Raw genomic sequence first — 17,515 nt, forward strand, 5'->3', positions numbered from 1 at the left:
GATATAAATATTTTGTGGACAAAGTGTTGTCAAAAATAATCAGATCACGTTGCTTGTCCTCCAAAATCAGCACGTTTAGTACTGGTGCTTGATATCCAGATACGAAAATGAATCTAAAACAAATTGATGAGCTATTTTTCTTCCATTCAAAGACCAACCAAAATCAAAAGGATTTGTTTAAGTTGACAGAGAAAGTTCTGGTACTACACTTCCCACGAGCCTTACCGCTTGACAGGAAGTACGTCAACACGTCGACGACGCTTCAGCTGTCAGACTTTGGCCACCCAAGAGGGTTTTGTTAGCAAACTAAAACGCGAACTGTTCGGCACTACTTCAAAGTTGTGCATCCTTTTGTTAATCGAGCTTTGAGCGCGTTAGCTACTTATTGGCACACTAACCTTGCAGGAGGCGCCCTGTTGTTTTAATCGCTGTTAGATGTTGCTCTGCAGAGATCCTGAGCGGGTGTGAGAATAAAGGCAGCTAGGGAGGGAGTAAAAAAGGCAAAAGTCTTTGTGCTTCCCTTCCCCCTCATCAAAGCAAAAAGGGAAATGTCTGGCCCTAGAGCGGGTAAGTGTCTTTATTTTTTACTATTGTAAAGCCATCCTAAATACTTTGAACTAGCGAGGTGCAACACGGGAGAAAATAGGCGAGCTAGCTTAGTGTGAGAAACGTAACCTTGCCCGGGGGAAACGTGCATGTTTTAAGAAGGAAACGAAGCTACCCAGCATGCGTTTCCTGATCAGTACACAAAGTGTCCAAACAACCTGATTATCGGGCGTAATTCGTTAATTACGCGTATGTTGTTCTAATGGTTAGTTTGAAGTGCTTTTAGATGAGCGGTGGGGTGTGCTTGCACCACTTCGCCGAGGTTAGCTTAGTCCGTTCCCACAGCAGTTAAAGCTTTTTGCCGAACTAATTTGAGCCAACTTGTTCCTCAGACAAGACTTGAGTTACTACCCCTATACACTGCTGTTTGAAGGCTTACCCCAGAGTCGTTAACTGTACTACATTTTCCACGTTGGATTTCATATATTTTTTAAATATTTTCAGAGTTACAGCAACACCACTAAAACAGTGTTAGTTACCATGTTACTTTGTTACATGCACATTTCTAAAGAAGTCAAAGAAAAAGGAAATGAAAACAACACTTCTTGGAAAATCAACGTTTCTTCCACTGCGTCACACTCCATGATTATGATGATGTCAATTTACATTTCAAGTTCACCGCTTGTGATGTTACACAATCATACTAGCGTTACCATGGTCAGGAGGACTCGCTGCTTTCAAAGAGCTGGGCAGGCACCGGCAGCCTTTGGCCTACCGTGGCATGTTTTGACATGCAGCTCGAATGCCGACAGCTGCCTCTCTTTGTTGACGGGTTTTTGGCTGCCACACAGGTTCTGCTGCTGTTATAACAAAGCATGTTTTAATGAATTTTCCGGAGTGTTTGTCTTCATTTGTCTCTGTCTACATGTGATCATAGCATTGCTGCAGCATTTTAGAAGATTGGGTTATGCCTAACAGCTCTGATGAGATGGCGTGGAAGATTATCTTCATGAGTGCCTTGCCTGTCTGAATGTGGACATCCTCTAAAACCTGATTTACTGTATACTTCTCATTGAGTTCCGCAACGGAGAGTCGCCAAGGCTTTCACCTGCGAACTTCTGCGCAGGCAGCTGTGCGCAGGCAGCTGTGCGCAGGCAGCTGTGCGCAGGCAGCTGAGTGTTGCAAAGCAATTCCCCGTCAGGACAACAGAGGGCAGAGCGCTCTTCTGTGGTATCCTGCCACCATAACACTCAAGTATCCAGTCCCCAATAGTGTATTTACTTATGTGTTCTTATGTGTATATGTCAGAGACTTTATAACATGGAAAAAATAGGGCTTGTGATCACACGTGATTACGCATAGCACTCTGGGATGTGAACGGACACATTGGAAGCTTGACGAGTGTAAACAAACCATGAAACAAACGGTACTATCACAGAGAAGAAGCTGATTTGGGTGAAAGAAAGTGTTAAACAACATTATGAAATCCCAGAAAGGATGCGGAATATACAGGGATATGTTAAATAAAGAGGTTGGGGACTGGTATGTGGACAAAATTAGTGTTCGAAATGGTTTTGATCCATATGAAAAACCCAAGACTGGAGCACCAATCACATATCCTGCTGCAGTTCTGCATAAAGGACATTTTCGTCTTTCTTGTTTATGTTGTGAGCAGATGTAAACGTCCTGATGATGGGTAAATGTTTTATTTGTTGGTTTTTCTAGTAAAAATCAAAATTGCCATCCCACAGAAGTGTAGGAGCAGACGTGTGGTGTGTGTCAGCACGCCCACATGTGTGTGTGTGTGTGTGTGTGTGTGTATTTTGTCTGCATGTCGCAGTTGAAGGAAAGAAACGAAGTATAAAAACGTACACCATCTGTAACTTACCCGAATGAAAATACTTCGGATTAGGGCTGCACGATATTAGGAAAACCTGCGATATTCGATAACAGTGCTTAATATTGCGATATCGATATTACTCACGATAAATGAACAAATACTAAAGTATGCAGTGTTGATGTCGTCTGGCGTGTGACGTCTGCTCTGGGTTCAAAGCAAACAAAAACTAATGCATGAATTCCATTACAACATAACATTTTTATTGCAAAAATATGCAGCTGCACCTGCTGCTGTATTAGCAGCTGCACCTGCTACTGTATTAGCAGCTGCACCCGCTACTGTATTAGCAGCTGCATCTGCTACTGTATTAGCACCTGCATCTGCTACTGTATTAGCACCTGCATCTGCTACTGTATTAGCACCTGCATCTGCTACTGTATTAGCAGCTGCATCTGCTACTGTATTAGCACCTGCATCTGCTACTGTATTAGCAGCTGCACCTGCTACTGTATTAGCAGCTGCACCCGCTACTGTATTAGCAGCTGCACCCGCTACTGTATTAGCAGCTGCACCCGCTACTGTATTAGCGGCTGCACCCGCTACTGTATTAGCGGCTGCACCCGCTACTGTATTAGCGGCTGCACCCGCTACTGTATTAGCAGCTGCACCCGCTACTGTATTAGCAGCTGCACCCGCTACTGTATTAGCGGCTGCACCCGCTACTGTATTAGCGGCTGCACCCGCTACTGTATTAGCAGCTACACCCGCTACTGTACTAGCAGCTGCACCCGCTACTGTATTAGCAGCTGCACCCGCTACTGTATTAGCAGCTGCACCCGCTACTGTATTAGCAGCTGCACCCGCTACTGTATTAGCGGCTGCACCCGCTACTGTATTAGCGGCTGCACCCGCTACTGTATTAGCAGCTACACCCGCTACTGTATTAGCACCTGCACCTGCTACTGTATTAGCAGCTGCACCTGCTACTGTATTAGCAGCTGCATCTGCTACTGTATTAGCAGCTGCACCTGCTACTGTATTAGCACCTGCACCCGCTACTGTATTAGCAGCTGCACCCGCTACTGTATTAGCAGCTGCACCCGCTACTGTATTAGCAGCTGCACCCGCTACTGTATTAGCGGCTGCACCCGCTACTGTATTAGCGGCTGCACCCGCTACTGTATTAGCAGCTACACCCGCTACTGTATTAGCAGCTACACCCGCTACTGTATTAGCAGCTGCACCCGCTACTGTATTAGCAGCTGCACCCGCTACTGTATTAGCGGCTGCACCCGCTACTGTATTAGCGGCTGCACCCGCTACTGTATTAGCAGCTACACCCGCTACTGTATTAGCAGCTACACCCGCTACTGTATTAGCAGCTGCACCCGCTACTGTATTAGCAGCTGCACCCGCTACTGTATTAGCAGCTGCACCTGCTACTGTATTAGCAGCTGCACCCGCTACTGTATTAGCAGCTGCACCTGCTACTGTATTAGCAGCTGCTACTGTATTAGCAGCTGCATCTGCTACTGTATTAGCAGCTGCACCTGCTACTGTATTAGCAGCTGCACCTGCTACTGTATTAGCAGCTGCTACTGTATTAGCAGCTGCATCTGCTACTGTATTAGCAGCTGCACCCGCTACTGTATTAGCAGCTGCACCTGCTACTGTATTAGCAGCTGCTACTGTATTAGCAGCTGCATCTGCTACTGTATTAGCAGCTGCACCTGCTACTGTATTAGCTGCTGCTACTGTATTAGCAGCTGCATCTGCTACTGTATTAGCAGCTGCACCTGCTACTGTATTAGCAGCTGCACCTGCTACTGTATTAGCAGCTGCACCCACTACTGTATTAGCAGCTGCTACTGTATTAGCAGCTGCACCTGCTACTGTATTAGCAGCTGCACCCGCTACTGTATTAGCAGCTGCATCTGCTACTGCATTAGCAGCTGCACCTGCTACTGTATTAGCAGCTGCACCTGCTACTGTATTAGCAGCTGCACCTGCTACTGTATTAGCAGCTGCACCTGCTACTGTATTAGCAGCAGCACCTGCTACTGTATTAGCAGCTGTACCTGCTACTGTATTAGCAGCTGCACCTGCTACTGTATTAGCAGCTGCACCCGCTACTGTATTAGTAGCTGTACCTGCTACTGTATTAGCAGCTGCACCCGCTACTGTATTAGCAGCTGCATCTGCTACTGTATTAGCAGCTGCATCTGCTACTGTATTAGCAGCTGCATCTGCTACTGTATTAGCAGCTGCACCCGCTGCTGTATTAGCAGCTGCACCCGCTACTGTATTAGCAGCTGCACCCGCTACTGTATTAGCAGCTGCACCCGCTACTGTATTAGCAGCTGCATCTGCTACTGTATTAGCAGCTGCATCTGCTACTGTATTAGCAGTAAAACAACAAACTGCATGCATGCAGTTTCTCAGTGACTTTAAAACATCACCTCCACCATAAAACTTTTTCTGATGCTCCAAATACAGAAAAACATCCCTTACCAGGGTTTTCTGAATAAATAAAAAAATCTGAAAATAAGTTTAGGCTACAGCCCTCCCATCCCAGTCCCACCCTGCTAAAGAGGGCGTGGAAAAGTTCCCCCACACATCAAAGTGATTTTTCATTTATGAGCTTTTATAACCTTGTTAATCAGGATAGTTGATTTGCTGCTGCACATAAGCTGTCAGTCAGAAGCTCTGCTAGCCGCTTATCTTAAGAGGAGCTAGTTCAATTTGTTAGCTTGTTATCAGAATCATAGTTGCAGTTTCATCATCTGAGAAACTGCATCATCTTTTGCCTTGGCCCCCAAAATGTCTTGAAACGGCCCTGGGTGTGTGACTGAGTTGTGAAGGTGATCTGAATTGTATCAGATGTATAAATATTACATGTGTATAACTTATTGTTTTTACCGGTAAAAATGTGGAGTGGAGATAAATCTACCTACATTTTACTTTTCAACACTTTGTTTTGTTTTCTTGTTTTTATTGAACTATTTTCCTGTCCTGTCTGTCTCTCATCTTCCTGCATCTCCTCTTAATTCTCCAGAAAATCTGTTGCCTGGATTCTTACCTTTTCACCTCATCAGTTACTTTTGAGCAGATCAAAGGGATCTCCTGACCGCAAAGCGGAGTGCGCGTTTTCGATGCTGCGTGAGTGAGGTGACATCACCACAGCACAGGTGATGAGCTCCGCAGTAGCGTGCTTCAGGCACAAATAAGACAGAAAATAGAGAACATGTGCAGACATGAACGATCGTGTGCTAATTATAGTTTTTTGGTTGCGCCACTTTGAGAATGGACCGTGCGCTGAAAGCAGCTGCCTGGATCGCTGCGCAACAATGTGCTGTGCCGCTCTCTGCTCAAAAGAGTCCAAAAATGATATTAATGTTGGGGGTTATTAGGAGCGAATAATTAGTAAGTTTTAACTTACTTTTGGATTCTTCAATAAATTCTGTAAATATGGGAATATTTACTGATTTATTAATTAAGATATTCTTAGATATCTTCGGGGCACCACCCTTTAATTAGAAAGGGAAATGAATCCAAAACTCTTATCAGTCTTTCTTGAAATTCGTATAATCCTTGGAGCAGAGACTTCTCTTCGACACAACAAAGCTACTGGACACAAAAATCTGAATTTTATAACATTTAATTAACAATTTGTCAAATGAATAAACAGTGGAATAAATGAATAATAACCGTGTGATATGATTGAAGATGGATGTGTTTGCGTGTGATGGAGGATTTATGAATGGGGTCCTTTGTTCTCACAAAGGAGTAGTGTGTGTGTGTATGTGTCCCTGTGTATGGATTCAAAATGGAGTCTTGAATACAAGATGGCTGACCCCTTTGTCTGGCTAAAGTGTGGGTGGCAACTTGCACTTTAACTTCCAAAGCACTTAGAATCAGTAGTAACTTAACCTTAAATCACTCAAAACATTTCAAAGGATCATGAAACAACACAAAAGATTAATCACAAGTTAATATCTTTTAGTTTCACCACTTGGCCATAGTAGGAAACATTTAAAGATATTCAAACAATGATAAATAAGCAGTTTATTCTTTCAAAATGACCCGACGGACGTGTTTGGGACGAAAGAGGAAAACACGAATTAATATCTTTTAAGCAATAGCGCGGTTTTATTGCTTATTCTGGACTATAGAGGAAACGGAAGAAGGAAAGAGAGAGAAGGAGATGAGTTTCTGATCACCAGAACAGTGAAGCGTCCCTCACTGTTTGATTTGACGGTTCTCCGTGTTTCTCCGCAGTTTGGCGTCGTCCGTCGGTTTGATGGTTTTCTCTGTTGTTTCTCCCCACGTGTGTTTCTCCAACGGGCTGGACACAAAGAGAACGACGTTTCTTTTGTGCTGAGTTTGACAACTTACAGCGTCTCTGAGAGCTGGATGGAGCTCCGCTCGTTCCCAGTCAGGTCCTGATGGAGTTGGAGTGTAGTTTCCAGCAGTTCCGTGGGCTCAACTTGGGCACTTAGAGCTTCCGCGTACTCAAGGGAGTCGGAGCGTTCGACAAGCGTGTCCTTACCGCCAGGTATCCTGGGCAAAAGAACGAAGTTTCTTTGTCTTTGTTGATGATTTATAGCTTGAGTTCACGGGAAAGCGTCCATGAGCTCCCGCAGAACGTGTTTCTGGTACTAGGCGGTGACATCATCCCAATGCTTCCGTGTGCAAAGCATCATGGGAAATGAAGTTTCTTGGCGCTGATGTGATTATTTGCTTTTCAGAGCAATTTAAGCACAGTCATTTTGGAGAAAATCACTGCATAGTAATTTCCTCATGAGGTCAGACCCTCAACATAATATAGAAAACCTTTTTTCCGGCTCCCCGGATGTGTAGGATATACAGCTCCCCCATAATTCGATCCCTGCTCCTGGATGAAAAGCCGGACATTTTCATCAATACAAGAACCCGCATTCCGGACACCCGGACAGAAAGTGAAAAGTGGACAAGTCCGGGGAAAACGGAACGTACGGTCACCATAGTCCTCATAAAGCGGGAAATTGTAGATAAAGTATTGTGCTCGTGCCCTGGGCCCTTTAGAGTTCGTGGGCCCTGGGCAATTGCCCAGTTAATCCGGCCTTGGGCGGAACCGGTTCGCAGCAGCGCGAACCTTGCGCTGATCTGCCGGCTCTCCCTCGCGCTGATCTGACTTGATCTGCGCGCAACGGCGGGCGGGAAGGGGAGGCGCTTTTGGGAGAGTTGTGAGACACAACGAATCGATGACGCAATCCGTTGCCAACGCTTTTAGTAATCGATTTTCATCGAATTTATCGATTCGTTGTTGCAGCCCTAGATTTAAGCGATGTTAACTGTTATTTAACATTTAAACTTATTTTCTGATTTTTTTATTTATTCAGAAAACCCTGGTAAGGGATGTTTTTCTGTATTTGGAGCATCAGAAAAAGTTTTATGGTGGAGGTGATGTTTTAAAGTCACTGAGAAACTGCATGCATGCAGTTTGTTGTTTTGCTGCTAATACAGTAGCAGGTGCAGCTGCTAATACAGTAGCAGGTGCAGCTGCTAATACAGTAGCAGGTGCAGCTGCTAATACAGTAGCGGGTGCAGCTGCTAATACAGTAGCAGGTGCAGCTGCTAATACAGTAGCGGGTGCGGCTGCTAATACAGTAGCAGGTGCAGGTGCTAATACAGCAGCAGGTGCAGGTGCTAATACAGTAGCAGGTGCAGCTGCTAATACAGTAGCGGGTGCAGCTGCTAATACAGTAGCAGGTGCAGCTGCTAATACAGTAGCGGGTGCAGCTGCTACTGTATTAGCAGGTGCAGCTGCTAATAAAGTAGCGGGTGCAGCTGCTAATACAGTAGCAGGTGCAGCTGCTAATACAGTAGCGGGTGCAGCTGCTAATACAGTAGCAGGTGCAGCTGCTAATAAAGTAGCGGGTGCAGCTGCTAATACAGTAGCAGGTGCAGCTGCTAATACAGTAGCGGGTGCAGCTGCTAATACAGTAGCGGGTGCAGCTGCTAATACAGTAGCAGGTGCAGCTGCTAATAAAGTAGCGGGTGCAGCTGCTAATAAAGTAGCGGGTGCAGCTGCTAATAAAGTAGCGGGTGCAGCTGCTAATAAAGTAGCGGGTGCAGCTGCTAATACAGTAGCAGGTGCAGCTGCTAATACAGTAGCAGGTGCAGCTGCTAATACAGTAGCGGGTGTAGCAGCTGCTAATACAGTAGCAGGTGCAGCTGCTAATACAGTAGCAGGTGTAGCTGCTAATACAGTAGCAGGTGTAGCTGCTAATACAGTAGCGGTTGCAGCTGCTAATACAGTAGCAGGTGTAGCAGCTAATACAGTAGCGGGTGCAGTTGCTAATACAGTAGCGGGTGTAGCAGCTGCTAATACAGTAGCGGGTGTAGCAGCTGGTAATACAGTAGCAGGTGCAGCTGCTAATACAGTAGCGGGTGCAGCTGCTAATACAGTAGCAGGTGCAGCTGCTAATAAAGTAGCGGGTGCAGCTGCTAATACAGTAGCAGGTGCAGCTGCGAATACAGTAGCGGGTGCAGCTGCTAATACAGTAGCGGGTGCAGCTGCTAATACAGTAGCAGGTGCAGCTGCTAATAAAGTAGCGGGTGCAGCTGCTAATAAAGTAGCGGGTGCAGCCGCTAATACAGTAGCGGGTGCAGCTGCTACTGTATTAGCAGGTGCAGCTGCTAATAAAGTAGCGGGTGCAGCTGCTAATACAGTAGCAGGTGCAGCTGCTAATACAGTAGCAGGTGCAGCTGCTAATAAAGTAGCGGGTGCAGCTGCTAATACAGTAGCAGGTGCAGCTGCTAATACAGTAGCGGGTGCAGCTGCTAATACAGTAGCGGGTGCAGCTGCTAATACAGTAGCAGGTGCAGCTGCTAATAAAGTAGCGGGTGCAGCTGCTAATAAAGTAGCGGGTGCAGCTGCTAATAAAGTAGCGGGTGCAGCTGCTAATAAAGTAGCGGGTGCAGCTGCTAATAAAGTAGCGGGTGCAGCTGCTAATACAGTAGCAGGTGCAGCTGCTAATACAGTAGCAGGTGCAGCTGCTAATACAGTAGCAGGTGCAGCTGCTAATACAGTAGCGGGTGTAGCAGCTGCTAATACAGTAGCAGGTGCAGCTGCTAATACAGTAGCAGGTGCAGCTGCTAATACAGTAGCAGGTGTAGCTGCTAATACAGTAGCAGGTGTAGCTGCTAATACAGTAGCGGTTGCAGCTGCTAATACAGTAGCAGGTGTAGCAGCTAATACAGTAGCGGGTGCAGTTGCTAATACAGTAGCGGGTGTAGCAGCTGCTAATACAGTAGCGGGTGTAGCAGCTGGTAATACAGTAGCAGGTGCAGCTGCTAATACAGTAGCGGGTGCAGCTGCTAATACAGTAGCAGGTGCAGCTGCTAATAAAGTAGCGGGTGCAGCTGCTAATACAGTAGCAGGTGCAGCTGCGAATACAGTAGCGGGTGCAGCTGCTAATACAGTAGCGGGTGCAGCTGCTAATACAGTAGCAGGTGCAGCTGCTAATAAAGTAGCGGGTGCAGCTGCTAATAAAGTAGCGGGTGCAGCTGCTAATAAAGTAGCGGGTGCAGCTGCTAATAAAGTAGCGGGTGCAGCTGCTAATACAGTAGCAGGTGCAGCTGCTAATACAGTAGCAGGTGCAGCTGCTAATACAGTAGCGGGTGTAGCAGCTGCTAATACAGTAGCAGGTGCAGCTGCTAATACAGTAGCGGGTGTAGCAGCTGCTAATACAGTAGCAGGTGCAGCTGCTAATACAGTAGCAGGTGTAGCTGCTAATACAGTAGCAGGTGTAGCTGCTAATACAGTAGCGGTTGCAGCTGCTAATACAGTAGCAGGTGTAGCAGCTAATACAGTAGCGGGTGCAGTTGCTAATACAGTAGCGGGTGTAGCAGCTGCTAATACAGTAGCGGGTGTAGCAGCTGGTAATACAGTAGCAGGTGCAGCTGCTAATACAGTAGCGGGTGCAGCTGCTAATACAGTAGCAGGTGCAGCTGCTAATAAAGTAGCGGGTGCAGCTGCTAATACAGTAGCGGGTGTAGCAGCTGCTAATACAGTAGCAGGTGCAGCTGCTAATACAGTAGCAGGTGCAGCTGCTAATACAGTAGCAGGTGTAGCTGCTAATACAGTAGCAGGTGCAGCTGCTAATAAAGTAGCGGGTGCAGCTGCTAATAAAGTAGCGGGTGCAGCTGCTAATAAAGTAGCGGGTGCAGCTGCTAATACAGTAGCAGGTGCAGCTGCTAATACAGTAGCAGGTGCAGCTGCTAATACAGTAGCAGGTGCACCTGCTACTGTATTAGCAGCTGCTAATACAGTAGCAGGTGCAGCTGCTAATACAGTAGCAGGTGTAGCAGCTAATACAGTAGCGGGTGCAGGTGCTAATACAGTAGCAGGTGCAGCTGCTAATACAGTAGCAGGTGCAGCTGCTAATACAGTAGCAGGTGTAGCTGCTAATACAGTAGCAGGTGTAGCAGCTAATACAGTAGCGGGTGCAGTTGCTAATACAGTAGCGGGTGTAGCAGCTGCTAATACAGTAGCGGGTGTAGCAGCTGGTAATACAGTAGCAGGTGCAGCTGCTAATACAGTAGCGGGTGCAGCTGGTAATACAGTAGCAAGTGCAGCTGCTAATGCAGTAGCAGGTGCAGGTGCTAATACAGTAGCAGGTGCAGCTGCTAATACAGTAGCAGGTGCAGGTGCTAATACAGTAGCAGGTGCAGCTGCTAATACAGTAGCGGGTGCAGCTGCTAATACAGTAGCAGGTGCAGCTGCTAATACAGTAGCGGGTGCAGCTGCTAATACAGTAGCGGGTGCAGGTGCTAATACAGTAGCGGGTGCAGCTGCTAATACAGTAGCGGGTGCAGCTGCTAATACAGTAGCAGGTGCAGCTGCTAATACAGTAGCGGGTGCAGCTGCTAATACAGTAGCAGGTGCAGCTGCTAATACAGTAGCGGGTGCAGCTGGTAATACAGTAGCAGGTGCGGCTGCTAATACAGTAGCAGGTGCAGCTGCTAATACAGTAGCAGGTGCAGCTGCTAATACAGTAGCAGGTGCAGCTGCTAATACAGTAGCGGGTGCAGCTGGTAATACAGTAGCAGGTGCAGCTGCTAATACAGTAGCAGGTGCGGCTGCTAATACAGTAGCAGGTGCAGCTGCTAATACAGTAGCAGGTGCGGCTGCTAATACAGTAGCAGGTGCAGCTGCTAATACAGTAGCAGGTGCAGCTGCTAATACAGTAGCGGGTGCTGCTGGTAATACAGTAGCAGGTGCAGCTGCTAATACAGTAGCAGGTGCAGCTGCTAATACAGTAGCGGGTGCAGCTGCTAATACAGCAGCAGGTGCAGCTGGTAATACAGTAGCGGGTGCAGCTGCTGATACAGTAGCAGGTGCAGCTGCTAATACAGTAGCGGGTGCAGCTGCTAATACAGTAGCGGGTGCAGCTGCTGATACAGTAGCAGGTGCACCTGCTAATACAGTAGCAGGTGCAGGTGCTAATACAGTAGCAGGTGCAGCTGCTAATGCAGTAGCGGGTGCAGCTGCTAATACAGTAGCGGGTGCAGCTGCTAATACAGTAGCAGGTGCAGCTGCTAATACAGTAGCGGGTGCAGCTGCTAATACAGTAGCAGGTGCAGCTGCTAATACAGTAGCAGGTGCAGCTGCTAATACAGTAGCAGGTGCAGCTGGTAATACAGTAGCAGGTGCAGCTGCTAATACAGTAGCGGGTGCACCTGCTAATACAGCAGCAGGTGCAGCTGCTAATACAGTAGCGGGTGCAGCTGCTAATACAGTAGCAGATGCAGGTGCTAATACAGTAGCAGATGCAGCTGCTAATACAGTAGCAGGTGCAGCTGGTAATACAGTAGCAGGTGCAGCTGCATATTTTTGCAATAAAAAAGTTATGTTGTAATGGAATTCATGCATTAGTTTTTGTTTGCTTTGAACCCAGAGCAGACGTCACACGCCAGACGACATCAACACTGCATACTTTAGTATTTGTTCATTCATCGTGAGTAATATCGATATCGCAATATTAAGCACTGTTATCGAATATCGCAGGTTTTCCTAATATCGTGCAGCCCTAGCCCAAAATGATGTTCTCACTTTGATGAACGCAGTAGCGGGTGCAGCTGCTAATACAGTAGCGGGTGCAGCTGCTGATACAGTAGCAGGTTCACCTGCTAATACAGTAGCAGGTGCAGCTGCTAATACAGTAGCGGGTGCAGCTGCTAATACAGGTGCAGGTGCTAATACAGTAGCAGGTGCAGCTGCTAATACAGTAGCGGGTGCAGGTGCTAATACAGTAGCAGGTGTAGCAGCTAATACAGTAGCAGGTGCAGCTGCTAATACAGTAGCAGGTGCAGCTGCTAATGCAGTAGCGGGTGCAGCTGCTGATACAGTAGCAGGTGTAGCAGCTAATACAGTAGCGGGTGCAGCTGCTAATACAGTAGCGGGTGCAGCTGCTAATACAGTAGCGGGTGCAGCTGCTAATACAGTAGCAGGTGCAGGTGCTAATACAGTAGCAGGTGTAGCAGCTAATGCAGTAGCGGGTGCAGCTGCTAATACAGTAGCGGGTGAAGCTGCTAATACAGTAGCAGGTGTAGCAGCTAATGCAGTAGCAGGTGCAGCTGCTAATACAGTAGCAGGTGCAGCTGCTAATACAGTAGCAGGTGCAGGTGCTAATACAGTAGCAGGTGTAGCAGCTAATGCAGTAGCAGGTGCAGCTGCTAATACAGTAGCGGGTGCAGCTGCTAATGCAGTAGCGGGTGCAGCTGCTAATACAGTAGCGGGTGCAGCTGCTAATACAGTAGCGGGTGCAGCTGCTGATACAGTAGCAGGTGCACCTGCTAATACAGTAGCAGGTGCAGGTGCTAATACAGTAGCAGGTGCAGGTGCTAATACAGTAGCACTTGCAGCTGCTAATACAGTAGCGGGTGCAGCTGCTAATGCAGTAGCGGGTGCAGCTGCTAATACAGTAGCGGGTGCAGCTGCTAATACAGTAGCGGGTGCAGCTGCTGATACAGTAGCAGGTGCACCTGCTAATACAGTAGCAGGTGCAGGTGCTAATACAGTAGCAGGTGCAGCTGCTAATGCAGTAGCGGGTGCAGCTGCTAATACAGTAGCGGGTGCAGCTGCTAATACAGTAGCGGGTGCAGCTGCTAATACAGTAGCGGGTGCAGCTGCTAATGCAGCAGCAGGTGCAGCTGGTAATACAGTAGCGGGTGCAGCTGCTAATACAGCAGCAGGTGCAGCTGGTAATACAGTAGCGGGTGCAGCTGCTGATACAGTAGCAGGTCCAGCTGCTAATACAGTAGCGGGTGCACCTGCTAATACAGTAGCAGGTGCAGGTGCTAATACAGTAGCAGGTGTAGCAGCTAATGCAGTAGCAGGTGCAGCTGCTAATGCAGTAGCGGGTGCAGCTGCTAATACAGTAGCGGGTGCAGCTGCTAATACAGTAGCGGGTGCAGCTGCTGATACAGTAGCAGGTGCACCTGCTAATACAGTAGCAGGTGCAGGTGCTAATACAGTAGCAGGTGCAGCTGCTAATGCAGTAGCGGGTGCAGCTGCTAATACAGTAGCGGGTGCAGCTGCTAATACAGTAGCAGGTGCAGCTGCTAATACAGTAGCGGGTGCAGCTGCTAATACAGTAGCGGGTGCAGCTGCTAATACAGTAGCAGGTGTAGCAGCTAATACAGTAGCAAGTGCAGCTGTTAATACAGCAGCAGGTGCAGCTGCATATTTTTGCAATAAAAATGTTATGTTGTAATGGAATTCATGCATTAGTTTTTGTTTGCTTTGAACCCAGCGCAGACGTCACACGCCAGACGACATCAACACTGCATACTTTAGTATTTGTTCATTCATCGTGAGTAATATCGATATCGCAATATTAAGCACTGTTATCGAATATCGCAGGTTTTCCTAATATCGTGCAGCCCTAGCCCAAAATGATGTTCTCACTTTGATGAACGCTGTCCAAAAATAGTGATGTCTATTTGAAATGTTTTGACTAGACCTGTAACATTAAATGAACTGTCCTGTCTTATTGAACTCTGATGATTGTTTTGAAACGGCAACAAACATGGTGGTATTAGTTTCTTATTTTTATTTCATTAATTTATTTTATTGTCTTCCAGTGAAGAAGAGGAACCCTGGGCCAAAGCTGCCCAGAGATGCGTTTATACCTCCAGAGGCAGTTCCAGCGTAAGGATTGTTGCTCTTCCGGGGAGGGGGGTTCATACGCTTGCACCACCCACCTATTTATATACATCACTTTATATTGCTGATGCATATAGTGCTCAGCAACGAGTACACACCCCTTTAAGAAGTATGAATTTAATCAGTAGCTCAATGAAAAAAGAACAATTTGCAGAAATTTTCAAGGCTGGGTTTTATTGAACACTTGTTTAACTCCATTACATGAAATTAAGGTTAATAATATACTTGGGTCACAAAATCTTCAGTTTTACTACAGTTGTTTGAAGCAAAAATGAATACACCCCACAACTAAAACTACTATATTTAGTATATTGTATGATACTGGGATTTTTAAGGACAGCACCAAGTCTTCTAGGGATGGAATGAACAAGTTGGCGACATAGTGCAACATCTCTTTTTCCATTATTCAAGATTAACCTCTTTTCGAGCCTTGATGCTGGATGGAGCATCTTCTCTTTCAGTAAAGAGCAGGACATTGTTGAGTTCAATGAAATGCAGCTCCCCAAAACCAGCAGCAATCATGCAGCCCCAGAAAAGGACACCACCATGTTTCACTGTAGGTGTAGCCAACCCCTCCCTTGTCGCGTTGTATTCTGCGTTGTGTGTCGTGGACCAAGAGACCGGCAGACAAGAACCACCACAGGGTTGCAGCTAGTCAGGCAAGTTTATTCTGTTTAAAACAAGATTACTTTCAGCACAGCACTTTGGTGACACAGGTCTCCTCACAAACACCTCTCCCAAGCACAGCTAAGTGCAAACTGTTTTCAATTCTCAATAAAATCAAATCACTATTTTACTGAAAACCTTAAAATGAAATACAGCACTTAAACAAAAAGTCTGCCTGATAACTTATTTTTGTACATAATTTATGGAACAAACTACCATCTAAACTTTGCCATTAAAACACATTCATATGTGACACAGCTCATCTCACTCACAACAGCGCCAATACGGAAATGACATACAGTAGGGTAAGAAAATAAAAGCTTCCCCACTAAAATAAAATACAATCTGTATGTCAAGAAAATAAATGCACACAGAAAGGAACAACAGATTTTGGATGGAATATAAAATTGCTTCTCTTGTTTTACACACCTGTTACATTCACCCCTCCTCAATTCCACCAAAATCCAAGCCAACCCCACAAATTGTACAACTCAAGTACTGGGGAAATGGAAAAATTACCGAAAGACAGGAACAACACTGCTATAACCAAGAACAACCTTTAGCTAGAAAGCCACCCGCAAAGCAGGTTCAGAAATGACAAGAAGTTGATCAGACCTCTGCCCTTCTCAGAAAAATATGTTGCCATTTACACCATACATGTCTGTGCCACTTTTAAACCTATGGATCAAATACAGGATCCATGCAGCACATACCAATTACTCAGGTGACGCTGCCATGTGTCCAGCTGTAAGCAACAAAAAAACTTAAAACCAAGTAAGAGATGACTGAGATTTATTTATTTATTTATTTTTACTCACAAAGTGTGCTGAGATTATGAAATCACAAGGACTTTGGGCCATGGATTCAATGAGTCTGTTCACTCTTTTACTGACCCTGCCCACCCGAGTCCTTACAACCTGTTCAGTGTCCCCTTCAGGATGGCAATGTGCGTCCATGCCAGCATTTGAATCCACAGGAAGAGTTTCTGTGTCTACACAATGGACTTGATCCACTGCAGATGGATTTCCGTGATGTCCAGCTATATCGTGAATGCCATTTAAAGCCCTTTCCTTGAGGTTATCAGGAAGAACAAATTGGTGTCTCCTCTATTTACTAAGGGGATCCCGGGTGACCCTGAAAAGGGTCCCGTTCTGGATCTTGAGCTTATCCCACTGCTTGATGATCACCATAGCCCCAAAGTCAAGTCCTACTCTTTCATGCCTGGACGGGCACCTCCCTTGAATGATTGACGGCAAGATCTTAAAATATTGGTATCGAGCATTTGCGCTTGCTGTAGTTCATCCAAAGTAAACACTGGGAGTGAGTCCTGTCCCGGCATAACCAAATCTTGGGCAGCCTGGATTAGCTCTACTGCCCATGGCTCAGTGACCAGATCCCCTTGGTCGTACATCTCCAAAAGAGCCTTGACTGCCACTGCATCACACTGGTAAGATGAAAAGCTACTGGTAATATCTGAACCATCACAAACCGACTTCCTCACTCCTCGACTCAAAGTGTCTCTGACTCCATCTTGGCTAACATCATCAGCTTCAATGAGGAGGCGAGTGTATCCCTCATGAATGTTTCTGTGACTAACAGTAGTTGCAAATGGATTTCTGCTGAGGGCATTGGCCACAGTGTTCTTGGAGTTAGGGATGTGTTTCAAGTCAAATGTGTAGGGTGCTAGCTTGACCACCCAACGCTGCTCACATGCGTCAAGCTTAGGTTTAGTCAGGATGTACATAAGTGGATTGTTATCAGTAAAACGGAAAAAGTCTGACCTCTCAACCAATGACTGAACTTCTCACATACACTCCACTTCAAAGCCAGAAATTCAAGCCTGTGGGCCGGGTACTTCTTTTGTGAGCTGCTCAGCCTCTTACTAGCAAATGTGATAGGGCGAGCCTTCTCCTGACCAGCTGGCACTTGGGTCAGCACAGCTCCCAAACCATCCAGAGAAGCATCAACAGATAAAATCAAAGGTTTTGAAAAATCCAGGTGTGCGAGGACAACACAGTTTAGCAGCTTATCCTTAAAAATCAACAAGGCTCTATCACACTCTTCAGTCCAATCAGATGGTTTCAACTTCCTGTAAGATCCAGCACTGGTTGTTGTTTTGGCTCTGCCCTTCCTCTTCTGCCCACCAGTCAGAGACAACAGTGGCTTGGCTATGGACGAACAGTTTGGAATGAAGTACTGATAGTAAAACACCATGTCGCTAAGTTGTTAGCGCCGCACGCTAACACGTC

At 46.4% G+C, this 17,515-nt stretch overlaps 1 protein-coding gene across 1 annotated transcript in view; it reads left to right on the plus strand.

Moving 5' to 3' along the window:
- Window positions 1-320: 320 nt before the first annotated feature.
- The window catches only part of LOC107378273 (dual specificity mitogen-activated protein kinase kinase 6), a 45,481-nt gene continuing 28,286 nt past the window's right edge, over window positions 321-17,515 (plus strand). The window contains exons 1-2 of the mRNA XM_015948381.3: window positions 321-567; window positions 14,519-14,585. Coding sequence (XP_015803867.1) covers window positions 549-567; window positions 14,519-14,585 — 86 coding nt within the window. The 5' untranslated portion in view covers window positions 321-548. The remainder of the gene's footprint in view (window positions 568-14,518; window positions 14,586-17,515) is intronic.

Source organism: Nothobranchius furzeri, chromosome 5 (genome assembly GCF_043380555.1).
Source record: "Nothobranchius furzeri strain GRZ-AD chromosome 5, NfurGRZ-RIMD1, whole genome shotgun sequence".
Lineage (NCBI taxonomy): Eukaryota > Metazoa > Chordata > Actinopteri > Cyprinodontiformes > Nothobranchiidae > Nothobranchius > Nothobranchius furzeri.